The 23,286-nt window shown below is 54.2% G+C and overlaps 2 protein-coding genes across 6 annotated transcripts in view; one reads left to right on the top strand and one right to left on the bottom strand.

Moving 5' to 3' along the window:
• The window catches only part of LOC129020778 (adenylate kinase isoenzyme 1-like), a 19,817-nt gene extending 11,307 nt beyond the window's left edge, over window positions 1-8,510 (bottom strand). The window contains exons 1-3 of one of the 4 annotated variants that reach the window (XM_054465586.2): window positions 8,242-8,510; window positions 5,859-6,058; window positions 2,158-2,271 (exon numbers count right to left, since the gene is read on the bottom strand). In XM_054465586.2, the coding sequence (XP_054321561.1) occupies window positions 2,158-2,271; window positions 5,859-6,058; window positions 8,242-8,302 (375 nt within the window). In that variant the 5' untranslated portion in view covers window positions 8,303-8,510. Of the gene's footprint in view, window positions 1-1,969; window positions 2,272-5,858; window positions 6,059-7,141 lie in introns of those variants that run through there. The other 3 variants (XM_054465585.2, XM_063657402.1, XM_063657401.1) reach the window with 3 other exon arrangements.
• Window positions 8,326-23,286, top strand: GTF2F1 (general transcription factor IIF subunit 1). 2 transcript variants are annotated; one of them, XM_054465563.2, is made up of 13 exons: window positions 8,326-9,114; window positions 9,195-9,241; window positions 10,125-10,197; window positions 12,232-12,425; window positions 14,334-14,504; window positions 18,393-18,577; window positions 19,999-20,152; window positions 20,237-20,295; window positions 20,371-20,490; window positions 20,632-20,705; window positions 20,787-20,925; window positions 22,096-22,213; window positions 22,302-23,286. In XM_054465563.2, the coding sequence occupies exons 1-13, from the start codon at window positions 9,103-9,105 to the stop codon at window positions 22,504-22,506; spliced, it is 1,551 nt and encodes a 516-aa protein (XP_054321538.1). In that variant the 5' UTR covers window positions 8,326-9,102; the 3' UTR covers window positions 22,507-23,286. The 2 variants fall into 2 exon arrangements, with proteins under 2 accessions (XP_054321538.1, XP_054321537.1); XM_054465562.2 differs by having other exon boundaries at window positions 20,234-20,295.

Raw genomic sequence — 23,286 nt, 5'->3', positions numbered from 1 at the left:
ATTTTTTTTGTAGACACAGAGGTCTTGTTATGTTGCCCAGGCTGGTCTTGAACTCCTGGGCTCAAGCGATCTGCCCTCCTTGGCCTCCCAAAGTCCTGGGATTATAGGTGTGAGCCACTGCACCCGGCCTCTCTTTTCCTGCTCAACTGTTTCCAAACGGAATCAAAAAGATCTCTCCTTGTTCAGTCCACAATATCATCACTGTTCATGTGTTCAGACAGCTGCTTGCACAAAAGCCACGCTGAAGTGTGAAAATCACCTGAAGAAATTCACTCCAACCTTCCCAGCACCAGCTCCTCATCCTCCACTCAGGGCCCCAATGTATCCACGTCAGGGAGGCCACCATCCAGCCCACCCAGCCCAAAAGAGCACACTCTCGTTCCTCCCAAACGTCATTCTGTTTTCTATTCTTCGCCGCACTTAACTGCTATTATAAATGTCTTTGTAGGTTTTATTTGTTTGTTTGTTTTGAGACAGAGTCTCCATCTGTCACCAAGCTGGAGTGCAGTGGCACGATCTCAGCTCACTGCAACCTCCACCTCCCGGGTTCAAGCGATCCTCGTACCTCAGCCTCCCAAGTAGCTGGGATTACAGGCGCGCACCACCATGCCTGGCTAATTTTTTTTTGTATTTTTAGTGGAGAGGGGGTTTCACCATGTTCGCCAGGCTGGTCTCAAACTCCCGACCTCAGGTGATCCACCCACCTCGGCCTCCCAGAGTGCTGGGATTACAGGCGTGAGCCACTGCGCTCAGCCCAGAAATGTCTTTGTTTTGCATGACTCCGTGCCTCTCTTTCCCACTCTGATGTCGGCATCTTGTAAACTCTGTATCCCCAGCCGCAAGGGCAGGGCTTTCTCTAAGAACACTTCGGGGACAGGTGGTTGCATAAACAGATGAATGAACAACACGAATCCCTCTCTATGGCCTAGGGAGGATGCTAAACCCACACGCTATTCAGTGGGCAAATGTTTCACTCACCACATGCCAGGAACTGGGCAGGAAGATACTAAAATGACTTCCTCCCTGTCCTCAGAGAGCTCCCTAGCTCCTCATCTGGGTTCTAGAAACTTCCAACACCCTGACTTTCCCTTGATAATAGAACACTCTGTTTCCCAGGCAGGTGCAGGGTCTCATGCCAGTACTCCTGGTACATTGGGAGGTTGAAGTGGGGAGACTGCTTGAGGCCAGGAGTTAGAAACCAGCCTGAGCAACATAGAGGAAACCTATGTCTACAAACAAACAAATGAACAAAAAAGGTACTTGGCTGGGCACGGTGGCTCATGCCTATAATCCCAGCACTTTGGGAGGCCGAGGTGGGTGGATCACCTGAGTTCAGGAGTTCGAGACCAGCCTGGCCAACATGGAGAAACTCCTGTCTCTACTAAAAATACAAAAAAAAAAAAAAAAAAAAAAAATTAGCCGGCTGTGGTGGCAGGCACCTGTAATCCCAACTACTCAGGGGGCTAAGGCAGGAGAATCACTTGAACCCGGCAGGCAGAGGTTGCAGTGAGCCGAGATCACGCCATTGCACTCCAGCCTGGGCAACAGAGAAAGACTGTCTTAAAAAAAAAAAAAAAAAAAGAAATTAGGTACTTGGGGAGCTGAAGTGGGAGGAGGTCAACGCTGCTGCAGTGAGCTATGATCGCACCACAGCATTCCAGACTGGGCAACAGAGTGAGACCCTGTCCTCACCACCCAAAAAAAAACAGGCCGACGTGCTGGCTCACGCCTGTAATCTCAGTACTTTAGGAGGCCAAGGCAGGCGAATCACTTGAGGTCAGGAGTTCAAGACCAGTGTGGCCAACATGATGAAACACCATCTCTACTAAAAATACAAAAATTAGCCATGCGTGGTGGCGGGTGCCTACTGTAGTCCTAGCTACTCAGGAGGCAGAGGTTGTGGTGATCCAAGATTGTACCATTGCACTCCAGCCTGGGCAACAGAAGGAGACTCTGCCTAAAAAATAAATAAATAAATAAATAAATAACAAAAAAAACTCCATTTCCCTCTCAGCATCTCCTCTCTCCTTGTATCTCAGCCTTTCTTATCTCTAGTCTGTGCAGCCTTATCCAAGGTGGCGGAGAGGGATGGCCTCACACCTCCACACATGCACACAGACACGCACACACCCACACCCACACTTCAGGGCCACTCACGATGCACTCAAACTCCATGGCCTGCTTCAGCTCCCGGGGAAAGCCATCGATTAGGAAGCCCCAGCTCTCCAGGCAGGACAACATGTTGTCACTGACCATATCCGGGATGATGCCCTGGGAAGGGAAGGGGTGAATTCAGCACCTGGGAGCCCTTCTTTCCCCACCAAGTCACCCTTGGGAGATCAGTTTCTAAGGCGGCTCTCCCTGTCAAGTTCTATTCCTCCATCTGGACTTTAGGTGAAGACAGGGTGACTATGCCCTGCTTGGCGCCCTGGATTCTGAGTCTGCTACAATGCTCTAAAGAAACTGCTTGTTCACTCGGTGCGGTGGCTCACGCCTCTAATCCCAACACTTTGGGAGGCCGAAGTAGATGGACCACCTGAGGTCAGGAGTTCAAGACCAGCCTGGTCAACATGGTGAAACCCTGTCTCTACTAAAAATCCAAAAACTAGGCTGGGCGCAGTGGCTCATGCCTGTAATCCTAGCACTCTGAGAGGCTGAGGCGGGCGGATCACCTGAGGTCAGGAGTTTGAGACCAGCCGGCCAACATGGTGAAACCCTGTCTCCACTAAAAATACAAAAATTAGCCAGGCGTGGTGGTGCACGCCTGTAATCCCAGCTACTCGAGAAGCTAAGGCACAAAAATCACTTGAACCCGGGAGGCAGAGGCTGCAGTGAGCCAAGATGTTGCCATGGCACTCCAGCCTGGGTAACAGAGTGAGACTCCTCACACAAAGCAAAACAAAACAAAACAAAACAAAACAAAACAAAAACCTGCTTCCGAAAAGTAGGCATGCCAGTGCTGGGCTTGTACCTTAATCATCACCATGTTATGAAGCAGGTACTGGGGTCCCCTTCATTTTTCGGGTGAGGAAGTGGCTTCACGGGGTGACAAAGGAAATAAATACTAGCTAATTCTGTTGAGTGATTTCTTTTTGTTTGTTTTTGTTTTTTAAAGAGATGGAGTCTCACTCTGTTGCCCAGGCTGGAGTGCAGTGGCGCAATCTCAGCTCACTGCAACCTCCGCGTCCGGGGTTGAAGCGATTCTCTTTCCTCAGCTTCCCAAGTAGCTGGGATTGCAGGTGTGCACCATCATGCCCAGCTAATTTTTGTATTTTTTAGTAGAGACAGGGTTTCACTATATGTTGGCCAGGCTGGTCTCGAACTCCTGGCCTCAGGTGATCCGGCCTCCCAAAGTGCTGGGAGTACAGGCATGAGCCACCACACCTAGCCAATTTTTTTTTCTTGAGACAGAGTCTCACTCTGTTGCCCAGGCTGGAGTGCAATGGTGTGAGCTCAACACACTGCAACCTCCACCTCCCGGGTCCAAGCAATTCTCCTGCCTCAGCCTCCCGAGTAGCTGGGGATTACAGGTGCATGCCACCATGCCCAGCTAATTTTGATTTTTTTTTTGTTTGTACTTTTAGTAGAAATGGGGTTTCACCATGTTGGCCAGGCTGGTCTTGAACTCCTGACCTCAAGTGATTCACCCGCCTTGGCCTCCTAAAGTGTTGGGATTACAGGCATGAGCCACTGCACCTGGCCTTTTTTTTTTTTTTGACTGAGTCTGGGTCTATCGCCCAGGCTGGGGTGTAGTAGCACGATCTCAGCTCACCACAACCTTCACCTCCCAGGTTCAAGCGATTCTCCTGCCTCAGCCTCCCGAGTAGCTGGGATTATAGGCGCCTACCACCACGCCCGGATAATTTCTGTATTTTTAGTAGAGAAGAGGTTTCACCACGTTGGCCAGGCTGGTCTCGAACTCCTGACCTCGTGATCCACCCATCTTGGCCTCTAAAGTGCTAGGATTACAGGTATGAGCCACCGCGCCTGGTTGAGACAGGGTCTTGCTCTGTCTTCCCGGCTGGAGAGCAGTGGTGCAGTCACGGCTCACTGCAGCCTCGACTTCCTGGGCTCAAGGAATCCTCTCACTTCAGCCTCCAGGTAGCTGGAACTATAGATTCATGCCACCATGCCCAGCTAAATTTTTTCTTTTTAAAATTTTTCTTGGTTCATTTTTATTATATGCCTTTTTCCTGCAGTACCAGCTAACTTTTTAAAATGTATTGTTTTGGGCCAGGCGCAGTCCCAGCACTTTGAGAGGCCAAGGCAGGCGGATCACAAAGTCAGGAGATCGAGACCATCCTGGCTAACATGGTGAAACCTCATCTCCACTAAAAATACAAAAAAGTTAGCCGGGCATGGTGGCGGGCGCCTGTAGTCCCAGCTACTCAGAAGGCTGAGGCAGGAGAATGGTGTGAACCTGGAAGGTGGAGCTTGCAGTGAGCCAAGATTGGGCCACTGCACTCCAGCCTGGGCGACACAGTGAGACTCCGTCTCAAACAAACAAACAAACAAACAAAAATTTATTGTTCTGACCAGGCGCAGTGGCTCACACCTGTCATCCTAGCACTTTGGGAGGCCAAGGCGGGTGGATCACTTGACGTCAGGAGTTCGAGAGCAGCTTGGGCAATATGGGGAAACCCCATCTCTACTAAAAATACAAAAATTAGTTGGACATGGTGGTGCACGCATGTAGTCCCAGCTACTCAAGAGGCTGAGGCATGAGAATCACTTAAACCCGGCAGGCAGAAGTTACAGTGAGCCGAAATCATGCCATTGCTGTCCAGCCTGGGGTAACAGAGTAAGACTCGTGTCAATAAATAAATGAGTTAATGGATAATTTAGTCCAGGCACAGCGGCTCATGCCTGTAATCCCAGCACTTTAGGAGGCCGAGGCGGGTGAATCACCTGATGTCAGGAGTTCAAGACCAGCCTGGGCAACATGGTGAAACCCTGTTTCTACTAAAAATACAGAAATTAGCAGGGCATGGTGGTGTGTGCCTATAATCCTAGCTACTTGGGAGGCTGAGGCAGGAGAATCGCTTGAACCAGGGAGGTGGAGGTTGCAGTGAGCCGAGATCACGCCATTGCACTCCAGCCTGGACAACAAGAGTGAAACTCCATCTCAAAATAAATAAATAAATTTATTTTTTTTTAAGAGACAGGGCTTGCTATGTTGCCCAGTCTGGTCTCAAACTCCTGGGCTCAAGCAGTGCTCAGACCTTGGCCTCCCAAAGTGTTGGGAATACAGGCATGAGCCACTGTGCCTGTCCTTGAGTGATTTTTTTTTTTTTTTAGCTCAAATTGACCTTTATTTGCAATTCATGAACGGGGCACCCTCCATTTCACCAAACAGCGAGAGCTTCCCTAGTGAGTGAGTGATTTTTTTTTTTTTTTTTTTTAGACGGGGTTTTGCTCTTGTTGCCCAGGCAGGAGTAGTGCAATGGCATGATCTCAGCTCACCACAACCTCTGCCTCCTGGGTTCAAGTGATTCTCCTGCCTCAGCCTCCTGAGTAGCTGGAATTACAGGTATGCGCCACCACGCCCAGCTAATTTTGTATTTTTAGTAGAGATGGGATTTCTCCATGTTGGTCAGGCTGGTCTCGAACTCCCGACCTCAGGTGACCCACCTGCCTTGGCCTCCCAAAGTGCTGGGATTACAGGCATGAGCCACTGGGCCGGACCCCTACGGCCTTTTGATGGGATCTCCCCTTTTCACAGATAAGGAAATGAAGGTTCAGTGCAGCAAGGCAATGGCCACATGGGAAGTTGCAATCTTCTGGGTCCCGTGAGACCTCCTGGTGGGTGGTTGTCCCAAGGTACCCCTTCCTCCCTAACCCCTCCCATGAGCTCCTACCGCAGGCACCAGGAGTCCCTGCAGCATGATGTCACAGATCTGCCGGCCCCGCTGCGTGCTCCTTTGAGCTTCCTGTCTCAGTAGCTGGCCCAGCCACACATGGCAGAAGCCGTACTTGGTCGCCATATTCTTGCACTGTGTCCCTTTGCCACAGCCTGGGCCGCCCATCACGAAGATGATCAGGGGGGACTTGAGAATGTCTGTGGTGCCCAGGAAGAGGGAGGGAGATGGGTTAGTGCCTGTAGGGGCACAGGTGTCCCTGAGTGACACTGGACAAAGTCTCTTGGCATACTCTTTTGCTGTAGGGTGGCATCTTAGGGGTATGGTTCTGTTCTCAAGGGCATAGCCAGGCACGTTGTGTGTTTGTGCCACTTTGGATGAAGATGTGAACTTGAGGCCAGGTGTGGTGGCTCATGCCTATAATCCCTGCATTTTGGGAGGCTGAGGCCAGTGGATCCCTTGATGTCAGGAGTTTGAGACCAGCCTGGCCAACATGGTGAAACCCCATCACTACTAAAAATACAAAAAAAATTAGCTGGGTGTGGTGGCGCACGCCTGTGATCCCAGCTACTCGTGAGGCTGAAGCAGGAGAATCGCTTGAACCCAGGAGCCAAAGGTTGCAGTGAGCCGAGATTGTGCCACTGCACTCCAGACTGGGCAACAAAGCAAGACTCCATAAAAAAAAAAAAAAAATGATGTGGCCAGGCACGGTGGCTCATGCCTGTAATCCTAGCACTTTGGGAGGCCGAGGCGGGCGGATCACTTCAGGTCAGGAGATCGAGACCATCCTGTGTAACACGGTGAAAACCCGTCTCTACTAAAAATACAAAAAATGAGCCGGGCATGGTGACGGGCACCTGTAGTCCCAGCTACTTGGGAGGCTGAGGAAGGAGAATGGCGTGAACCCGAGAAGCGGAGCTTGCAGTGAGCCGAGATTGTGCCACTGCACTCTAGCCTGGGCGACAGAGTGAGACTCTATCTCAAAAAATAAAAAAATAAATAAATAAAAAACAAAGATGTGAACTTGAGTAGGCCAGGCCCTTCGCACAGAGCATCTCCTTAAAGCATCCTGAGGATTCTATCATCCCATTTTACAATGGAGGGAACCGAGGTTCAGTGAGAGGCAGGGACTTGCCCACGCTCCCAGTCTCATCCCATACTCCCCTTCTCTCTGTTCCAGCTCCATCCCCTACTCCCCTTCCCTCTGTCCCAGCCCCATCCCATACTCCCCTTCTCTCTGTCCCAGCCCCAGGGGGCTTCCGTTCTTTGAATTTGAAACTCACTTCTCCCTTGCTGTTTCCTCTGCTTGGAAAATCCCTGCCTGTCCCAGTTCCTTCTGGCCACAACTTCCATCTGGCCTTCTCTAGCCTCCGTCTAGAGCTTCCGCCCATCACTCCTTGTCTGAGACACCTATTTCCTCCACAGCAATGGCCACAGTCTGTCATGATCTTCTCTGTTTACTCGTTTTTTCTTTCCTTCTTTTCCTTTTTTTTTTTTTTTGAGATGGAGTTTCGCTCTTGTTGCCCAGACTGGAGGGCAATGGCGCGATCTCGGCTCACTACAACTTCTGCCTCCCAGGTTCAAGCGATTCTCCTGTCTCAGCCTCCTGAGTAGCTGGGATTACAGGCATGTGCTACCACGCCCGGCTAATCTTGTATTTTTCGTAGAGACGGGGTTTCTTCATGTTGGTCAGGCTGGTCTCGAACTCCCAACCTCAGGTGATCCGCCCGCCTTGGCTTCCCAAAGTGCTGGGATTACAGGCATGAGCCACCGTGCCCGGCCGTTTACTTGTCTCCCCCAAGCCAGACTCGACTCCATGAGGGCAAGGACTATTTCTGCCTCCCTCATTCCTATATTCCTAGGAGTTTGCGGTTCCTGACATTTAGTGGTGGATGAGGAATAAATGAAAACAGACACATCGACGGTGTCTGTAGTTCATGGCCCAACTTTTGTGTCTTGCCCCCTTCCCTTTGCTTAGCCAACTTCTATGCATCCTTCAGTGCCCAACTGAAACCTCCCCTCTTCTCTGAGCCCTCAGAGCCCCGCTGTGCTTCTCCTGCTCCTTCCTGGGTTGTAGATTCCCATGTTATGAATCTGTCTCCTCCACGACACTGTAACCCTCGAGAGGACACTGTAATCCTCCGTGGGAAGCTGGTTTGACAGATTCACCTTGCGGGGCCCCGAACCCAGGAGGTGCTGGAGTATCCGAAGTGGAGCAATGAATGGTTGCGCCGTGAGCATGCGCAGTTGTGTTACTGCCATGACGGGTGGGGGGTGGTGTGCATGCCTGGAACAGGGTAGGGGATCCTGCATCTCGCTCCTGTTCTCTGCAGCTTCCTTCCCTTCCCCCCAGGAAGCCAGCCAGCCGCCCCCGCGACGTTACCCTTCTCCTGGGGCCTCAAAGCCCTGCCCATCTCGGGCAGCTTGGACTTGCAGAGACCCATCCGGCCAGCAGCTCTTGGGGTGGTCGCGCCCCGACCCCGCCTAGGCTCTGACCCCTCCTGGCTCGGCTCAACGTCACAAGGGTCCCCGCCCCGGTCATTTTGCGGGAATGACGGGGTCCACCCCTTCGGGGTAGGGGGAGGAAATGAACCCCAAACAGGCCCATGGGGAGCCAAGCGGCGGTTCGACCCGACCCGAGTAGGCCTCGGTTGCTATGGTGACGCGGCCTTCTTAGCCCCACCAGGTCCAGAGCAGCAAGGCGCATGCGCAAAGTGCCTGGGAGCCCGCAAGAGGGATTCGTTTCCTTTTTCCCACCCAGGATGCCCCACGGTCCTTGGGTGCTGACGTCACGAGAGAGGGCGGTCCCCCATTTGATGAAGTTAACCGCGTTATATACAAGAGCGCCAGCGACAGAGGCCCGTTAGTTTATCTCAGACTCGGCCTAGGTTTGCTGAGTCTAAAAAGGGACCGTGGTGTCCCTTTTGAGGTGACCATAGCCGCCGAGGAGCATAAGTGACTGCGCACTGAGGTGGCCACAGTCGCTAAGAAGGTTGACATCGCAACGCGGCCGCTCGAGGGTTTCGCTTCCGGGTTAGGCGGCCGCAGAAGCGTAGACGGAGTAGCCTGAGCGCCTCTTCCGGTTACCTTTTCCCAGTGCCAGAGGCGCCTAGGGTTTGGGGTCCTCGCCCAGGGACAGAGACCCGACACCGAGCGGCGCCTTCCCCGGGATCGAGGGACGCGCACGCCAGAGGAGACGAAAGGAACCCGGGTCGGACCAGATCGGAACCACTGACCATTGCCCATGGCGGCCCTAGTGAGTGTGGATTTGGCGGGGTTCGGGGGTTCCGACGGCGACCTCGGCAACCCCTCACTCACCGCTTCCTCTTTCCGCAGGGCCCTAGCAGCCAGAATGTCACTGAATACGTCGTTCGAGTTCCTAAGTAAGTCCCCAGCCCCATCTCCCACTCCTCTCCACCCCCCAAAAATGAAAACCTTCACGATCTTCTTAGCCAGGCGTTTCTGGCCCTGTCTGTGGTTCTCCCTCCAGACCGGGAGAGACTTGGAGGGCAGGGCTGGGATTAAGCTGAGGCTTCTCTGGGGACAACACTGCTTTTTTGAACGAATGAATGAATGAGTGCATTAATACACGGCGATCCAGCCCCCTGGCCTAACCTTCGAGGAGTATATGATCCCATGATGTCCAGGCCAGCTGTAAGGACATATTCCTTGTCCTGTTTCAAAGTGGTCAGGCTGTCTTTCCTTTCCAGGCCTTTGTACATCCTGTTCCCTCTGCCATGAGTGCCTCCCTTCAACCCCTAAACTGTGACTCTGCTGGGTGAATTCTTGATGATTCTTCAAAACTCAGCTCCGGTATCTTCCTCCTCCAGGAAATACTCCCTGCCTGTCCTCCCTCCTCCCCAAGGCTGAGTTCACAATAATCTCCACATCTTGGGTTCCCCCAAATCTTTGTCCCTCCATCTGCTCTTCTTCTGCCTGGGGTCAGGAGAGGATGGGTCTAGCTTCTCTGGCAGACTGGGAATCTTTGGAGTCTTCCGTATCCAGTGTTGCCAGGCAAAACAGGCTGAATGAAGCTAGGTGGGTTTGTTGAGTGAATTGAATTGAATTAATGATTCAATTGAATGAAATGATTGAATTGAATTAATGGTTCAATTGAATTGAGTGATTGAATTAAATTAATGATTTGATTGAATTAACGATCCAGTTGGGTGGCTGATTGAATTAATGGTTCGATAGCATTGCTTGATTAAATTAATGATTGAATTGCTGTATTGGATTGACACTACCTCTTCTAATCCACTCCAGGAATACAACCAAAAAATATAACATCATGGCTTTTAATGCAGCCGATAAAGTCAACTTTGCTACGTGGAATCAGGTAAGTCCCTGAGTCCTGGGGATCGGGGGCTGGGGTGGTGAGAGAACTTGACCCTGACTGTGCTGATTGTGATAGTTGCTTAACTGTCATAGTAACTAAGTCTTAATTTTCTCACTTTTCTCCAAGTGAAGAAAAGATAGATGACAAAGGGTTGGGTGCAGTAGTTCACACCTGTAATCCCAGCACTTTGGGAGGCTGAGGCAGGAAGCTTGCTTAAGGCCAGGAGTTCAAGACCAGCCTGGGCAATATAATAGCAAGACCCCAACTCTACAAAAAAAATTAAAAAGTTAGCTGGGGCTGATAGTGTGGGTCTGTAGTCCTACATAGGAGGCTGAGGTAGGAGGATCGCTTGAGCCCAGGGGTTTGAGGCTGCAGTGCGCTATGATTGTACCACTGCACTCCAGCCTGGATAACAGAGCAAGGCCCTGTCTCAAAAAAAAAAGTGGAAATGGCAAAGGCCCAGGCCGAGCTCCTGGGTGTCCCTGTAAGTTAGGTTTGGTAGGCCCACCAGAGGCCTCTCCTTAAAGGAGAACATTTAGAAGTTGTGCCCACCGTTGGACATTTTTGGCCAAGGTTTATCTGGGCAAGGGAGGGGACTGGGCTGGGGGCTTTCCCAGAGCCCCTGTCGTCAGGGGCTCTAGAAAGGACTTTGGGAGCCATTAAAGCGTCTTCATCTGGGAAGTTGTAGTGTGATCTGGCTGCTGTGGGGAGACAAACTGTGGGTTTGAGGGCAAATAAACGGAGACCAGGGTAGAAGCAACTGGACTGGTCTAGGTGAGTCCTGGCAGGGCACTGGAGGCAGTGGAGGTTATGAGATGTGGCTGATTCTAGAGTGTTTTGGAAATGGTGTATATGGACCTTAAATCAGGAGATTAAGGGTGATTCAGATCATGTTAGCCGTATAGGTCACAAGAAATTGTTACATTTGTAGAGATTTTGGTGCCTTAATGTCAGCAAGTGTTGCACAATGAGTTTCTTTTTATTTATTTTATTTTATTTTTTGTGATGGAGCCTCTTGTCGCCCAGGCTGGAGTGCAGTGGCGCGACCTGGGCTCACTGCAACCTCCACCTCCCAGGTTCAAGCCATTCTCCTGCCTCAGCCTCCCAAGTAGCTGGGATTACAGGCGCCCACCACCACGCCTAGCTATTTTTGTATTTTTAGTAGAGATGAAGTTTCGCCATGTTGGTCAGGCTGGTCTTGAAATCCTGACCTCAAGTGATCCACCCGCCTCAGCCTTCCACCATGCCCAGCCTTTTTATTTTTAAGAAATAGATACAGGATCTCACTATGTTGCCCAGGCTGGTCTTTTTTTTTTTTTCTTCTTTTTTTGAGACTGAGTCTCGCTTTGTCGCCTAGGCTGGAGGGCAGCGCCGGGATCTCGGCTCACTGCAAGCTCCGCCTCCCGGGTTCACGCCATTCTCCTGCCTCAGCCTCCTAAGTAGCTGGGACTACAGGTGCCCGCCATCACGCCCGGCTTATTTTTTGTATTTTTAGTAGAGACGGGGTTTTACCATGTTAGCCAGGATGGTCTCGATCTCCTGACCTCGTGATCCACCCGCCTCGGCCTCCCAAAGTTCTGGGATTACAGGCGTGAGCCACAGCACAATGAGTTTTGATATGCATGCATTCTGGAGATGTGTGGAAATTCTAGTTACTTACACATTTTTGGAAAAGAATCCTGGAACCAGATGCCTGCTGTAGATAATAGGGAAGTCTGATTACTTCTAGATTCCTCAGATAAGGAATTCTGCCTCCGATGGCCTGCTCGATGGTCACCAGGTGGTCTTTTTCTCTTTAATTTTAATTTGGAAATAATTTCAAGCTTTTAAGTTGCAAAAATAGAGCGCAAGGCTCGCCCAAATTCCCTTTACCCAGATTCGTCAAAGGCTACCGTTCTCCTCCCTTGTTGCCAAGTGGTAAGTTGGTTTTGAGCATCTAGAGCTCAGCCTAGGGCAAGGAAGGGCGTTCTTGGAGGGGGATACTGCCCAAGCAAAGCCAGGGACCCTGAGAGGCTTTGCTTCCTGCTCCCCTAGGCTCGGCTGGAGCGGGACTTGAGCAACAAGAAAATCTACCAAGAAGAGGAGATGCCCGAATCCGGCGCGGGCAGCGAGTTCAACCGCAAGCTTCGGGAGGAGGCTCGGAGGAAGAAGTATGGCATCGTCCTCAAGGAGTTCCGGCCCGAGGACCAGCCCTGGCTGCTCCGGGTCAACGGCAAATCAGGCAGGAAGTAAGTGGTGGGGCGGTGGTGGTGCCGGCTTAGTGACCAGTCCACATCCCCAGGCCTCAACTTACATACTTTGTGGGGTACCCTCTCTGAACCTCAGATTCCCCCTGCTGCAATGGAGGTGCTGGCACTTCCATCCCTGTAGAGTTTTATTATTTATTTATTTATTTATTTATGTTATCTTATTTTACTTACTTGTATTTTTTTTGAGACAAGAGTCTTGCTCTGTCGCCCAGGCTGGAGTGCAGTGGCACGATCTCGGCTTACTGCAACCTACACCTCCCGAGTTCAAGCGATTCTCCTGCCTGAGCCTCCTGAGTAGCTGGGATTACAGGTGCCTGCCACCACCACACCCAGCTAATTTTTGTATTTTTAGTAGAGACAGGGTTTCACCATATTGGTCAGGCTGGTCTCGAACTTGTGATCCTCCTGCCTCGGCCTCCCATAGTGTTGGGATTACAGGTGTGAGCCACCACGCCCAGTCTACTTATTTATTTATTTTGAGACAGGGTCTCACTCTGTCGCCCAGGCTGGAGTGCAGTGGTGCAATCGTAGCTCACTGCAGGCTCCAACTCCTGGGCTCAAGAGATCTTCCCACCTCAGCCTCCTGAGTAGCTGGGACTACAGGCACGCCCCACCATGCCTGGCTAATTGTTGTATTTTTGGTAGAGATGGGGTCTTGCTGCGTTGCTCAAGCTGGTCTTGAACTCCTGGGGTCAAGCGATCCTCCTACCTTGGTCTCCCAAAGTGCTGGGATTACAGGTGTGAGCCACCGCCCAGGCCCTGGGGTTGTGTTTTTGAAGATAGTTCACTGAGTTGGTGCTTGTGCCTGGCTCTGAGGCAGCTCTGAGTGCCACAATGCAGGAAGCTTGGGTGGCCAGCCCTGGGGCTCATGACACTTGAGATGACCTCTCAGAGGGGGCAGACTGAGGGCAGAACAGGAGGGGTCCAGGTTAGGTTGATGAAGGGCGCTCCAGGCACAGCAGCTGGGTGATAGTGACAGACACAGGCAGCTCACACAGGGCAGTGGGTGCCAGGATGTGCTGGGCCCAGCGGAGCCTTGGAAAGCTGTAGGCAGGGAAGGGGTGCTCACCCAGATTGTCCAGAACTTTGGGGTAGAAAAGAATGAGGTAGAGGCCTCAAGGAGGCTGGGCAGTTGTTTAGGCTTGAGGGAATGGTGGCCCGGGCCAGGTGTCCACTTCAGATTTGGCCATGCCATAGCTGGGCGTGGTGGCTCACGCCTGTAATCCCAGCCCTTTGGGAGGCCGAGGCGGGCGGATTATGTGGGGTCAGGAGTTCGAAACTAGCCTGGCCAACATGGTGAAACCCTGTCTCTACTAAAACTACAAAAATTAGCTGGGCGTGGTGGCAGACACCCGTAATCCCAGCTACTCGGGACGCTGAGGCACGAGAATTGCTTGAACCCGGGAGGTGGAGGTTGCAGTGATTGTGCCACTGCTCAGCACAATGCTGAGATTGTGCCACTGCACTCCAGCCTGGGTGACAGAGCGAGACTCCATCTCAAAAAAAAATATTTGGCCATGCCTTCCCGCCCCATCTTCTCACTTGCCTCCTCAGTTTCCCGGGTGTGGCCCACAGAGAGCAGAGGTGGAGGCAAATGTAGACAGTCTGACTGCAGGGTTGGGCTCTCCTGAGATAATCTCACACGGTCTTTCCAGAAACGATCCCGATGCGCACACGCCCAGCACTTTGCAGGGTGGGTGCGCCGGTCCTGTTCCCCGGATGTGGAAATTGATGAGGCCCAGGTGGTTGAAGGGCCTGCCCAGGTCTCATGGGCATTCGTTGGTCTTCCTCCTATGGCAAGTGCCATAAAGGAGGCAGGCCCTGGGGGACACAGCGGGGGCTGGGGCTGGCCCCTATAGACCAGGCCATGACCGTGGCTCCCTGCAGGTTCAAGGGCATCAAGAAGGGAGGCGTGACAGAGAACACGTCCTACTACATCTTCACCCAGTGCCCCGACGGGGCCTTCGAGGCCTTCCCCGTGCACAACTGGTACAATTTCACGCCACTGGCCCGGCACCGCACGCTCACTGCTGAGGAGGCCGAGGAGGAGTGGGAGAGGTGAGTGGGCTGGGTGGTGGCTGGGGACAGAAGTGAGGGAAATGGGGTGCCTTGCTGTGGGTATATCACCAGGCCCTGTGTTGGGAGCTGGGGACTCAGGGGTAACCAGGGCAGACCCCACTTGGCCGTCTCAGAGCTGTCAGTTCAGGAGGAAACACATAGGAGGCCTTAGGGCCACAATGGGGCACCCAGAGGGTGCTGCCAGAGCCAGAGTCTGTGACCTGGAGCTCAAATTGGCAGAGCAGGGTGGGGTCTAACTGCCCCCTTGGCTTTCCACAGGCCGCAGCTTCACACAGCCTGATCCACTGCAGGGCAGCAGCTCCAGGCAGGGCATCTGAGGAGGGTTTCTCTAGCAGTGACATCGGCCTCAGAGATGGGGCAGGTACAGTTAAGGGCTGTGGAGGGACACAGTACATGAGGCCAGTGCAGAGTGACTATGGGCAGGCGGACGAGGCTGGGGTCCCATAGCACTTGGTCTTGGATGTATGGCTTTGGATGAGACCTTAGGGCCACCACCGCCCTAGGGTGCTTGCAGATGGTGGGGAGGGCACTCTGGACGCATCTACAAATGGCATTTGCACAGGTCACAGATGAGCAGATGCTCAAAGAGTCGATGGCTCCCAAAGGGTTAAAAAAACACCTTTTTTGGCCGGGTGTGGTGGCTCACGCCTGTAATCCCAGCACATTGGGAGGCTGAGGCAGGCGGATCACGAGGTCAGGAGATCGAGACCATCCTCGCTAACACAGTGAAACCCCATCTCTACTAAAAATACAAAAAATTAGCCGGGCGTAGTGGCGGGCGCCTGTAGTCCCAGCTACTCAGGAGGCTGAGGCAGGAGAATGGCGTGAAACTGGGAGGTGGAGCTTGCAGTGATCCTAGATGGCGCCATTGCACTCCAGCCTGGGCGACAGAGCGAGACTCCGTCTCAAAACAAAACAAAACAAAACAAATAAAACACCTTTTTTCCTCTTTGGTGTTTTTTTGTTTGTTTGTTTGGTGTTTTTTTTTTTTTTTGAACTGAGTTTCACTCTTTTTGCCCAGGCTGGACTGCAGTGGCCCAATCTCAGCTCACTGCAACCTCCGACTCCTAGGTTCAAGCATTTCTCCTGCCTCAGCCTCCCGAGTAGAGAAATGGGATTACAGGCATGCACCACCACGCCTGGCTAACTTTGTATTTTTTGTAGAGACGGGATTTCACCATGTTGGCCAGGTGGTCTCAAACTCCTGACCTCAGGTGATCTGCCCTCCTCAGCCTCCCTAAGTGTGGGGATTACATCCGTAAGCCACCACGCCCGGCCTGCTTTAGTTTTGTTGTTTTGTTTTTTTGAGACCGAATCTTGCTCTGTCACCCAGGCTGGAGTGCAGTGGCGTGATCTCAGCTCACTGCAAACTCCGCCTCCCGGGTTCACACCATTCTCCGGCCTCAGCCTCCTGGGTAGCTGGGACTACAGGCGCCCGCCACCATGCCCTGCTAATTTTTTTCTATCTTTTTAGTACAGATGGGGTTTCACCATGGTCTCGATATCCTGACCTCGTGATCTGCCCGCCTCAGCCTCCCAAAGTGCTGGGATTACAGGCATGAGCCACCGCGCCCAGCCTCTGCTTTAGTTTTTAATCATTTTCTTTGGTTTTAAAATTTCTGAAGAGTCGTAGGTTGGCTCAGCTCCAAAAGCAACCCCAGTAAATGGCACAAAGTCAGAGCGTCCTCCCCACCAGGTCATGAGCCTCTGAGCCTGTGGGGCAGTTTCTGTACCCCTGCTCCCCTGGAACAACATCCCCCTGGTCTGCCTGCCTGCTCCACGTTGGTTGAGTTCCTAGCTCCACTGTAAAATCAGTCGATCAATCATTGCTGGGAGGGCGGGTTCCCTTTTGCTGTATTTTCCTTAGAAACTGCTTTGTAAGTTTTAGGGAGAAGAATTTGGCATTTTATAGAATTGTGTAAAACCTGGATGTTAACCAAAGGAGAAATGCTATCTCTTTTTTTTTTTTGAGACAGAGTCTCGCGCTGTCACCCGGGCTGGAGTGCAGTGGCGCCATCTCAGCTCACTGGCTCACTGCAACCTCGACCTCCCGGGTTTAAGCGATTCTCCTGTCGCAGCCTCGAGAGTAGCTGGGACTATAAACGTGCATCTCCACACCCGGCTAATTTTTGTACTTTTAGTAGAGAAGGGGTTTCAGCATATTTCCCATGCTGGTCTCGAACTCCTGGCCTCAAGTGATCTGCCCGCCTTGGCATCCCAATAGGCGGGGATTACCGGTGTGAGCCACAGTGCCCAGTCAGAATGCCATCTCTTGATCAGTTGTTAAATCTACTTAGCTAAGAACTGTTCAGGCTGGGCGCGTGGAGAGCGGATCACAAGGTCAAGAGTTTGAGACCAGCCTGGCCAATTTGGTGAAACCCCATCTCTACTAAAAATACAGAAATTAGCTGGGCATGGTGGCAGGCACCTGTAATCCCAGCTACTCGGGAGGCTGAGGCAGGAGAATTGCTTGAACCTAGGAGGCGGAGGTTGCAGTGAGCCGAGATCACACCATTGCACTCCAGCCACGGTGACAGATCAAGACTCCGACTCAAAAAGAAAAAATGATGATGGGGTCTCACCATGTTGCTCAAGCTGGTCTCAAACTCCTGGGTTCAAGCGAGCCTCCAGCCTTAGCCTCCCCTCCCAAAGTGCTGGGATGACAGGCTTGAGCCACTGCACCTAGCTGTCACTGTTTTTTGGTGCATGGCTCAGTGGGGTAAAGCCACTCACATTGTTAAGCAGCAGTTTCATTATCTTTCACACCAGCCTGGGCCTTGCCCATGTTAGATGCATTCCTAACACTTCTCATTAAATGCAGTCTTTTTTTTTTTTTTTTTTTTTTTTTTCCAGAGACAGTGTCTTACTCTGTCACCCAGGCTGGAGTGCAGTGGGGCAGTCTTAGCTCACTGCAACCTCTGCCTCCTGAGTTCAATTGATTCTCCTGCCTCAGCCTCCTGAGTGCCCAGGACTACAGGCACATGCCACCACGCCCGGCTAATTTTTGTATTTTTTGTAGAGATGAGGTTTCACCATGTTGTTCAGGCTGGTCTCAAACTCCTGACCTCAGGTGATCCACTTGCCTCGGCCTCCCAAAGTGCTAGGATTACAGGTGTGAGTCACCGTGCCCAGCCAGGCCTGCAGTCCTGTTTTTTAAAGCTTCCATGAGCAATGAGACAACGTTACATTGTTCCAGTGGAAACAGTATGTTTTGTCATTAAAGAAAAAGACATCTATAAATTAAGATAACGAGATCTGGCCAGGCGCGGTGGCTCACGCCTGTAATCCCAGCACTTTGGGAGGCTGAGGTGGGTGGATCACAAGGTCAGGAGTTCGAGACCAGCCTGTCCAACATGGTGAAACCCTGTCTCTACTAAAAATACAAAAAAAAAAAAAAAAAAATTAGCTGGGCATGGTGGCAGGCGCCTGTAACCCCAGCTATCGGGGAGGCTGAGGCAGGAGAATTGCTTGAAGCAATTCTTGAGGCAGAGGTTGCAGTGAGCCGAGATTGCACCATTGCACTCCAGCCTGGGCGACAGAGCGATACTCTGTCTCAAAAAATAAAAAAATAATTAAAAAAATAGCAAGAAACCAGTGTGACTGGATTGGGGCCAGACTCTGAGTCCGAGGGAGGTGCTGAGTCTCCAGCAGCACATGGGGACCTGCTCTTTGAGGGACTTGGGGCAGAACGGGAAGGCAGGAAGGGCTGGCTCTATCCGCGTGGTTTCAGGGAGTCCTGTGTCACAGCCCAAGTCCCCGGGGGCCACATCACATTGAAGGCTGTGTGGGTGGTGCCCTGGGGCTCGCCCCCTGCAAGCACAGGTGCAGGGTGGTGCAGGCATGAGCCCCACTGTGCCTGGCCCGCAGGAGGAACAAGGTGCTGAACCACTTCAGCATCATGCAGCAGCGGCGGCTCAAGGATCAGGACCAGGACGAGGACGAGGAGGAGAAGGAGAAACGCGGCCGCAGGAAGGCGAGCGAGCTGCGCATCCATGACCTGGAGGACGACCTGGAGATGTCTTCCGATGCCAGTGATGCTAGCGGTGAGGAGGGTGAGTACGGGGGCCCGGGCATTAGGTCACAGAGGTGCCTGCTCAGGCGGTGCCAGTGAAGGCAAAGTCTACCGTTGCTCACAGTGGCCCTAGAATGAGAGGCAAGTGGGGCCAGGCGCGGTGGCTCACGCCTGTCATCCCAGCACTTTGAGAGGCTGAGGCAGGCAGATCACCTGAGATCAGGAGTTCGAAACCAGCCTGGCCAACACAGTGAGACCCTGGCTCTACTGAAAACACAAAAATTAGCTGGGCATGGTGGTGCACGCCTCTAGTGCCAGCTACTCGGGAGACTGAGGTAGGAGAATTGCTTGAACCCGGGAGATGGAGGTTGTGTTGAGCCGAGATCACGCCATTGGACTCCAGCCTGGGCAACAGAGAGAGACTCCGTCTCAGAGAAAAAGAATGAGAGTCAGGCGAGGCCGCCTGGAGGAGCAGTGATGTCAGTCAGGAGGCAAGGCGAGAGCCCAGTAGAGCTGAGCCATGGCCCTTCTTTTTTATTTTTTTGAGATAGGATCTGTCTCTCTCACACGGGCTGGAGTGTAGTGGTACAATCACAGCTCACTGCAGCCTTGACCTCCCAGGGTCAAGCGATCCTCCCACCTCAGCCTCCTGAGTAGCTGGAACTACAGGTGTGCTCCACCACACCCGGCTAATTTTTTTTTTTTTTTTTTTTGGAGACAGAGTCTTGCTCTGTCGCCCAGGCTGGAGTGCAGTGGCGCAATCTCGGCTCACTGCAACCTCTGCCTCCCAGGTTCAAGTGATTCTGCTTCAGCCTCCCGAGTAGCTGGGACTACAGGCATGCACCACCACGCTGGCTAATTTTTGTATTTTTAATAGAGATGGGGTTTCACTATGTTGCCCAGGCTGGTCTCAAACTCCCGACCTCAGGTAATCTGCCTGTCTCGGCCTCCCAAAGCGCTGGGATTACAGGCGTGAGCCACTGCACCCGGCCTAATTTTTGTGTTTTTTGTAGAGACTGGGGTCTCACTCACTGTGTTGCCCAGGATGGTGTGAAACTCCTGGGCTCAAGCCATCCTCCCGCCTCAGCCTGCCAAAGTGCTGGGATGACCTGGCCTGGCCGTGGCCTTTACGGGGGTTCCTATGAGAAACTGCAACTCTAGGTTGACCAGTTTCAATAATTCCTGTGCGCTCTGGGCTGTAGGGGCTGTCCCTGGTTATCAGGTGCCTCGCCCGGGTGGTCTGGGAGAGGGGGAGTGGTCTGTGAGCGTTAGAGAAGGTGGGTGGGGTGTGGGGTCTGCCGGGAGTTTGTTTAGGAGAGCTGAGCTCCTGGGCTGGCCCTGGAAAGGCAGTCTCCCCAGTCAGTGAGGCCCCCCAGGATGTCAAAACTGCACCAAATGTGAAAAACACAATAAATACCTGCTGCCTTCCTCCTCGCTTTCCCTCCTTTCCTCCCTTCCCAGGTGGCAGAGCCCCCAAGGCCAAGAAGAAGGCGCCGCTGGCCAAGGGTGGCAGGAAGAAGAAGAAGAAGAAGGGTTCAGACGACGAGGCCTTCGAGGACAGCGATGATGGGGACTTCGAGGGCCAAGAGGTGGACTACATGTCAGACGGCTCCAGGTGAGGCCGACGGGAGGCGGCTGCCAGAGCCCATGCGGCCTCGCGGGCACGCGCTCATCCTCTGCCGTCCCTGTCTTACAGCAGCTCCCAAGACGAGCCTGAGAGCAAGGCCAAGGCGCCGCAGCAGGAGGAGGGACCCAAGGGTAGGCGGTGGCTCGGCGGGCCCGGGGAGATGGGGGCGGTGCTTCCCTGCTCTTGCTCATACCCTGCCCCCCCAGGTGTCGATGAGCAGAGCGACAGTAGTGAGGAGAGTGAGGAGGAGAAGCCGCCTGAGGAGGACAAGGAGGAGGAGGAGGAGAAGAAGGCGCCCACCCCCCAGGAGAAGAAGCGCAGGAAAGGTGCGGCACGTGTGGCCCCCATATGGGAGGCTCGGGTCGGGCCCTGGCGCCCTGCAGCCCTCCCTCATCTGCAGTGGAGGCACCAGTGGGCACCGGGTCCCGGGGTTGCTCTGGCCCTGACCCCTTTCCTGTGCCCCGCAGACAGCAGCGAGGAGTCGGACAGCTCAGAGGAGAGCGACATTGACAGCGAGGCCTCCTCGGCCCTCTTCATGGCGGTAAGGCCCAGCCCAGTGGCAGGGGAGGCCTGGGCGTCCGTTTGCAGACTCACCCACCTCACCCCACCCTGACCTCTGCAGAAGAAGAAGACACCACCCAAGAGAGAGCGGAAGCCGTCGGGAGGGAGCTCAAGGGGCAACAGCCGCCCAGGCACGCCCAGCGCAGAGGGCGGCAGCACCTCCTCCACCCTGCGGGCGGCTGCCAGCAAACTTGAGCAAGGTGAGCGCCCCTGGCCTCCCCGCTCCCCGCTCCCCGCTGCCCGCTCCCCGCTGCCCGCTCCCCCTCCCCGCTCCCCGCTCCCCACTCCCCCCTCCCCACTCCCACTCCCCCCTCCCCACTCCACTCCCCACTCCCACTCCCACTCCCCATTCCCACTCCCCCCTCCCCACTCCACTCCCCCCTCCCCACTCCACTCCCCACTCCCACTCCCCACTCCCACTCCCCTCCCCACTCCCACTCCCCACTCCCCCTCCCCACTCCCCTCCCCACTCCCACTCCCCACTCCCCACTCCCCTCCCCCCTCCCCACTCCCACTCCCCACTCCCCCTCCCCACTCCCCTCCCCACTCCGACTCCCCACTCCCACTCCCCACTCCCCACTCCCACTCCCACTCCCACTCCCCACTCCCACTCCCACTCCCCACTCCCACTCCCCACGCCCCTCCCCACTCCCACTCCCCACTCCCCACTCCCCTCCCCACTCCCCACTCCCCACTCCCACTCCCCACTCCCCACTCCCCACTCCCCTCCCCACTCCCCACTCCCCACTCCCACTCCCCTCCCCACTCCCCACTCCCCACTCCCCACTCCCACTCCCCACTCCCCTCCCCACTCCCCACTCCCCACTCCCACTCCCCACTCCCCACTCCCCACTCCCCTCCCCACTCCCCACTCCCCACTCCCCTCTCCCCTCCCCACTCCCACTCCCCACTCCCCCTCCCCACTCCCCTCCCCACTCCCCTCCCCACTCCGACTCCCCACTCCCACTCCCCACTCCCCACTCCCACTCCCACTCCCCACTCCCCACTCCCACTCCCCACTCCCCCTCCCCACGCCCCTCCCCACTCCCACTCCCCACTCCCCACTCCCCACTCCCCTCCCCACTCCCCACTCCCCACTCCCACTCCCACTCCCCACTCCCCACTCCCCACTCCCCACTCCCACTCCCCACTCCCCTCCCCACTCCGCACTCCCACTCCCCACTCCACTCCCCACAGCCACAGCCTCCTGATCTGTGTTGGGGCTCGGGACAGAGGGGATGGAGGTGCGGGTGGAGGCCTGTCTCTCCCTGATCCCCTTGAACCCTAATCCTGGCACTGCCCATCCTGGGGTCCTGCCCAGGGCTTCTGCCTCCTGCCCGCAAGACTCAGCCCTGACCCCACTCCCACAGGGAAGCGGGTGAGCGAGATGCCTGCAGCCAAGCGGTTGCGGCTGGACGCGGGACCCCAGAGCCTGTCCGGGAAGTCGACACCCCAGCCGCCATCGGGCAAGACAACACCCAGCAGCGGGTAAGTTGACGAGGACGGCAGGGGGGCAGGGCAAGGGCTACTGGGGACAATCTCACTGATGCCACCTTCCCCGCCCTCCCATCCTCAGCGACGTGCAGGTGACTGAGGATGCCGTGCGCCGCTACCTGACACGGAAGCCGATGACCACTAAGGACCTGCTGAAAAAGTTCCAGACCAAGAAGACAGGGCTGAGCAGCGAGCAGACAGTGAACGTGCTGGCCCAGATCCTCAAGCGACTCAACCCCGAGCGCAAGATGATCAACGACAAAATGCACTTCTCCCTCAAGGAGTGAGGCTTGGTCCAATACACGGCTCTGCCCCCCAGAACTTCAGGCTCTCACTGCCCCTTCGCCATCCTGGAGTGAGGCTTGGTCCAATACACGGCTCTGCCCCCCAGAACTTCAGCTCTCACTGCCCCTTCGCCATCCTGGAGTGAGGCTTGGTCCAATACATGGCTCTGCCCCCCAGAACTTCAGGCTCTCACTGCCCCTTCGCCATCCTGCTCCCTGACTCCCAGGTCCCCGTAGTTAGCAATTCTGGAAAAGTTAAGCCATCTCCTCCTGTGGCCCTTCCTTCTGGAATCTTCAGCTGCCTGTTAGGCCTTCTTATTGTCCTCCTCCTCCTGGCTCAGCCTCCCTCACACTGACCAAGGGCCTGTGCTGCCCACTGGGTAACTTCTACAGTTCTCCCTTCCACTTCCCTGAGTCCCTCTTCAGCTGTGACTTATCCACCACATAGCCCAGTAAGTCTTCAGTTTTGGTTGGGCATGATGGTGAGCGCCTGCAGTCCCAGCTACTTGGGAGGCTAAGCCCAGTTCAAGGCTGCAGTGAACTATGCTGGTGCCACTGCACTCCAGCCTGGGTGACAGAATGAGATCCTAGCACACACACACAAAAAAAAGCCAGGCATGGTGGTGGGCGCCTGTTGTCCCAGCTATTCCGTAGGCTGAGGCACAAGAATCACTTGAACCTGGGAGGTGGAGGTTGCTGTGAGCCGAGACCACGCCACTGCACTCCAGCCTGTGTGACAGAGTGAGACTGTCTCAATAAATAAAAAAAATAATAAATTGCTCA

The sequence above is a fragment of the Pongo pygmaeus genome, chromosome 20 (assembly GCF_028885625.2).
Source record: "Pongo pygmaeus isolate AG05252 chromosome 20, NHGRI_mPonPyg2-v2.0_pri, whole genome shotgun sequence".
NCBI classification, from domain to species: domain Eukaryota; kingdom Metazoa; phylum Chordata; class Mammalia; order Primates; family Hominidae; genus Pongo; species Pongo pygmaeus.
Note: the sequence above shows the minus strand (reverse complement) of the source record. Positions and strands in the feature narration are given on the sequence as shown.

Excerpts from the sequence above, each read along its gene's own strand:
- GTF2F1 (XM_054465562.2), top strand. Across the intron at positions 14,505-18,392 it reads GCCGAGGAGGAGTGGGAGAG|GAGGAACAAGGTGCTGAACC; the intron begins GTGAGTGGGCTG and ends CCTGGCCCGCAG. Across the intron at positions 20,926-22,095 it reads TGCCAGCAAACTTGAGCAAG|GGAAGCGGGTGAGCGAGATG; the intron begins GTGAGCGCCCCT and ends CCACTCCCACAG.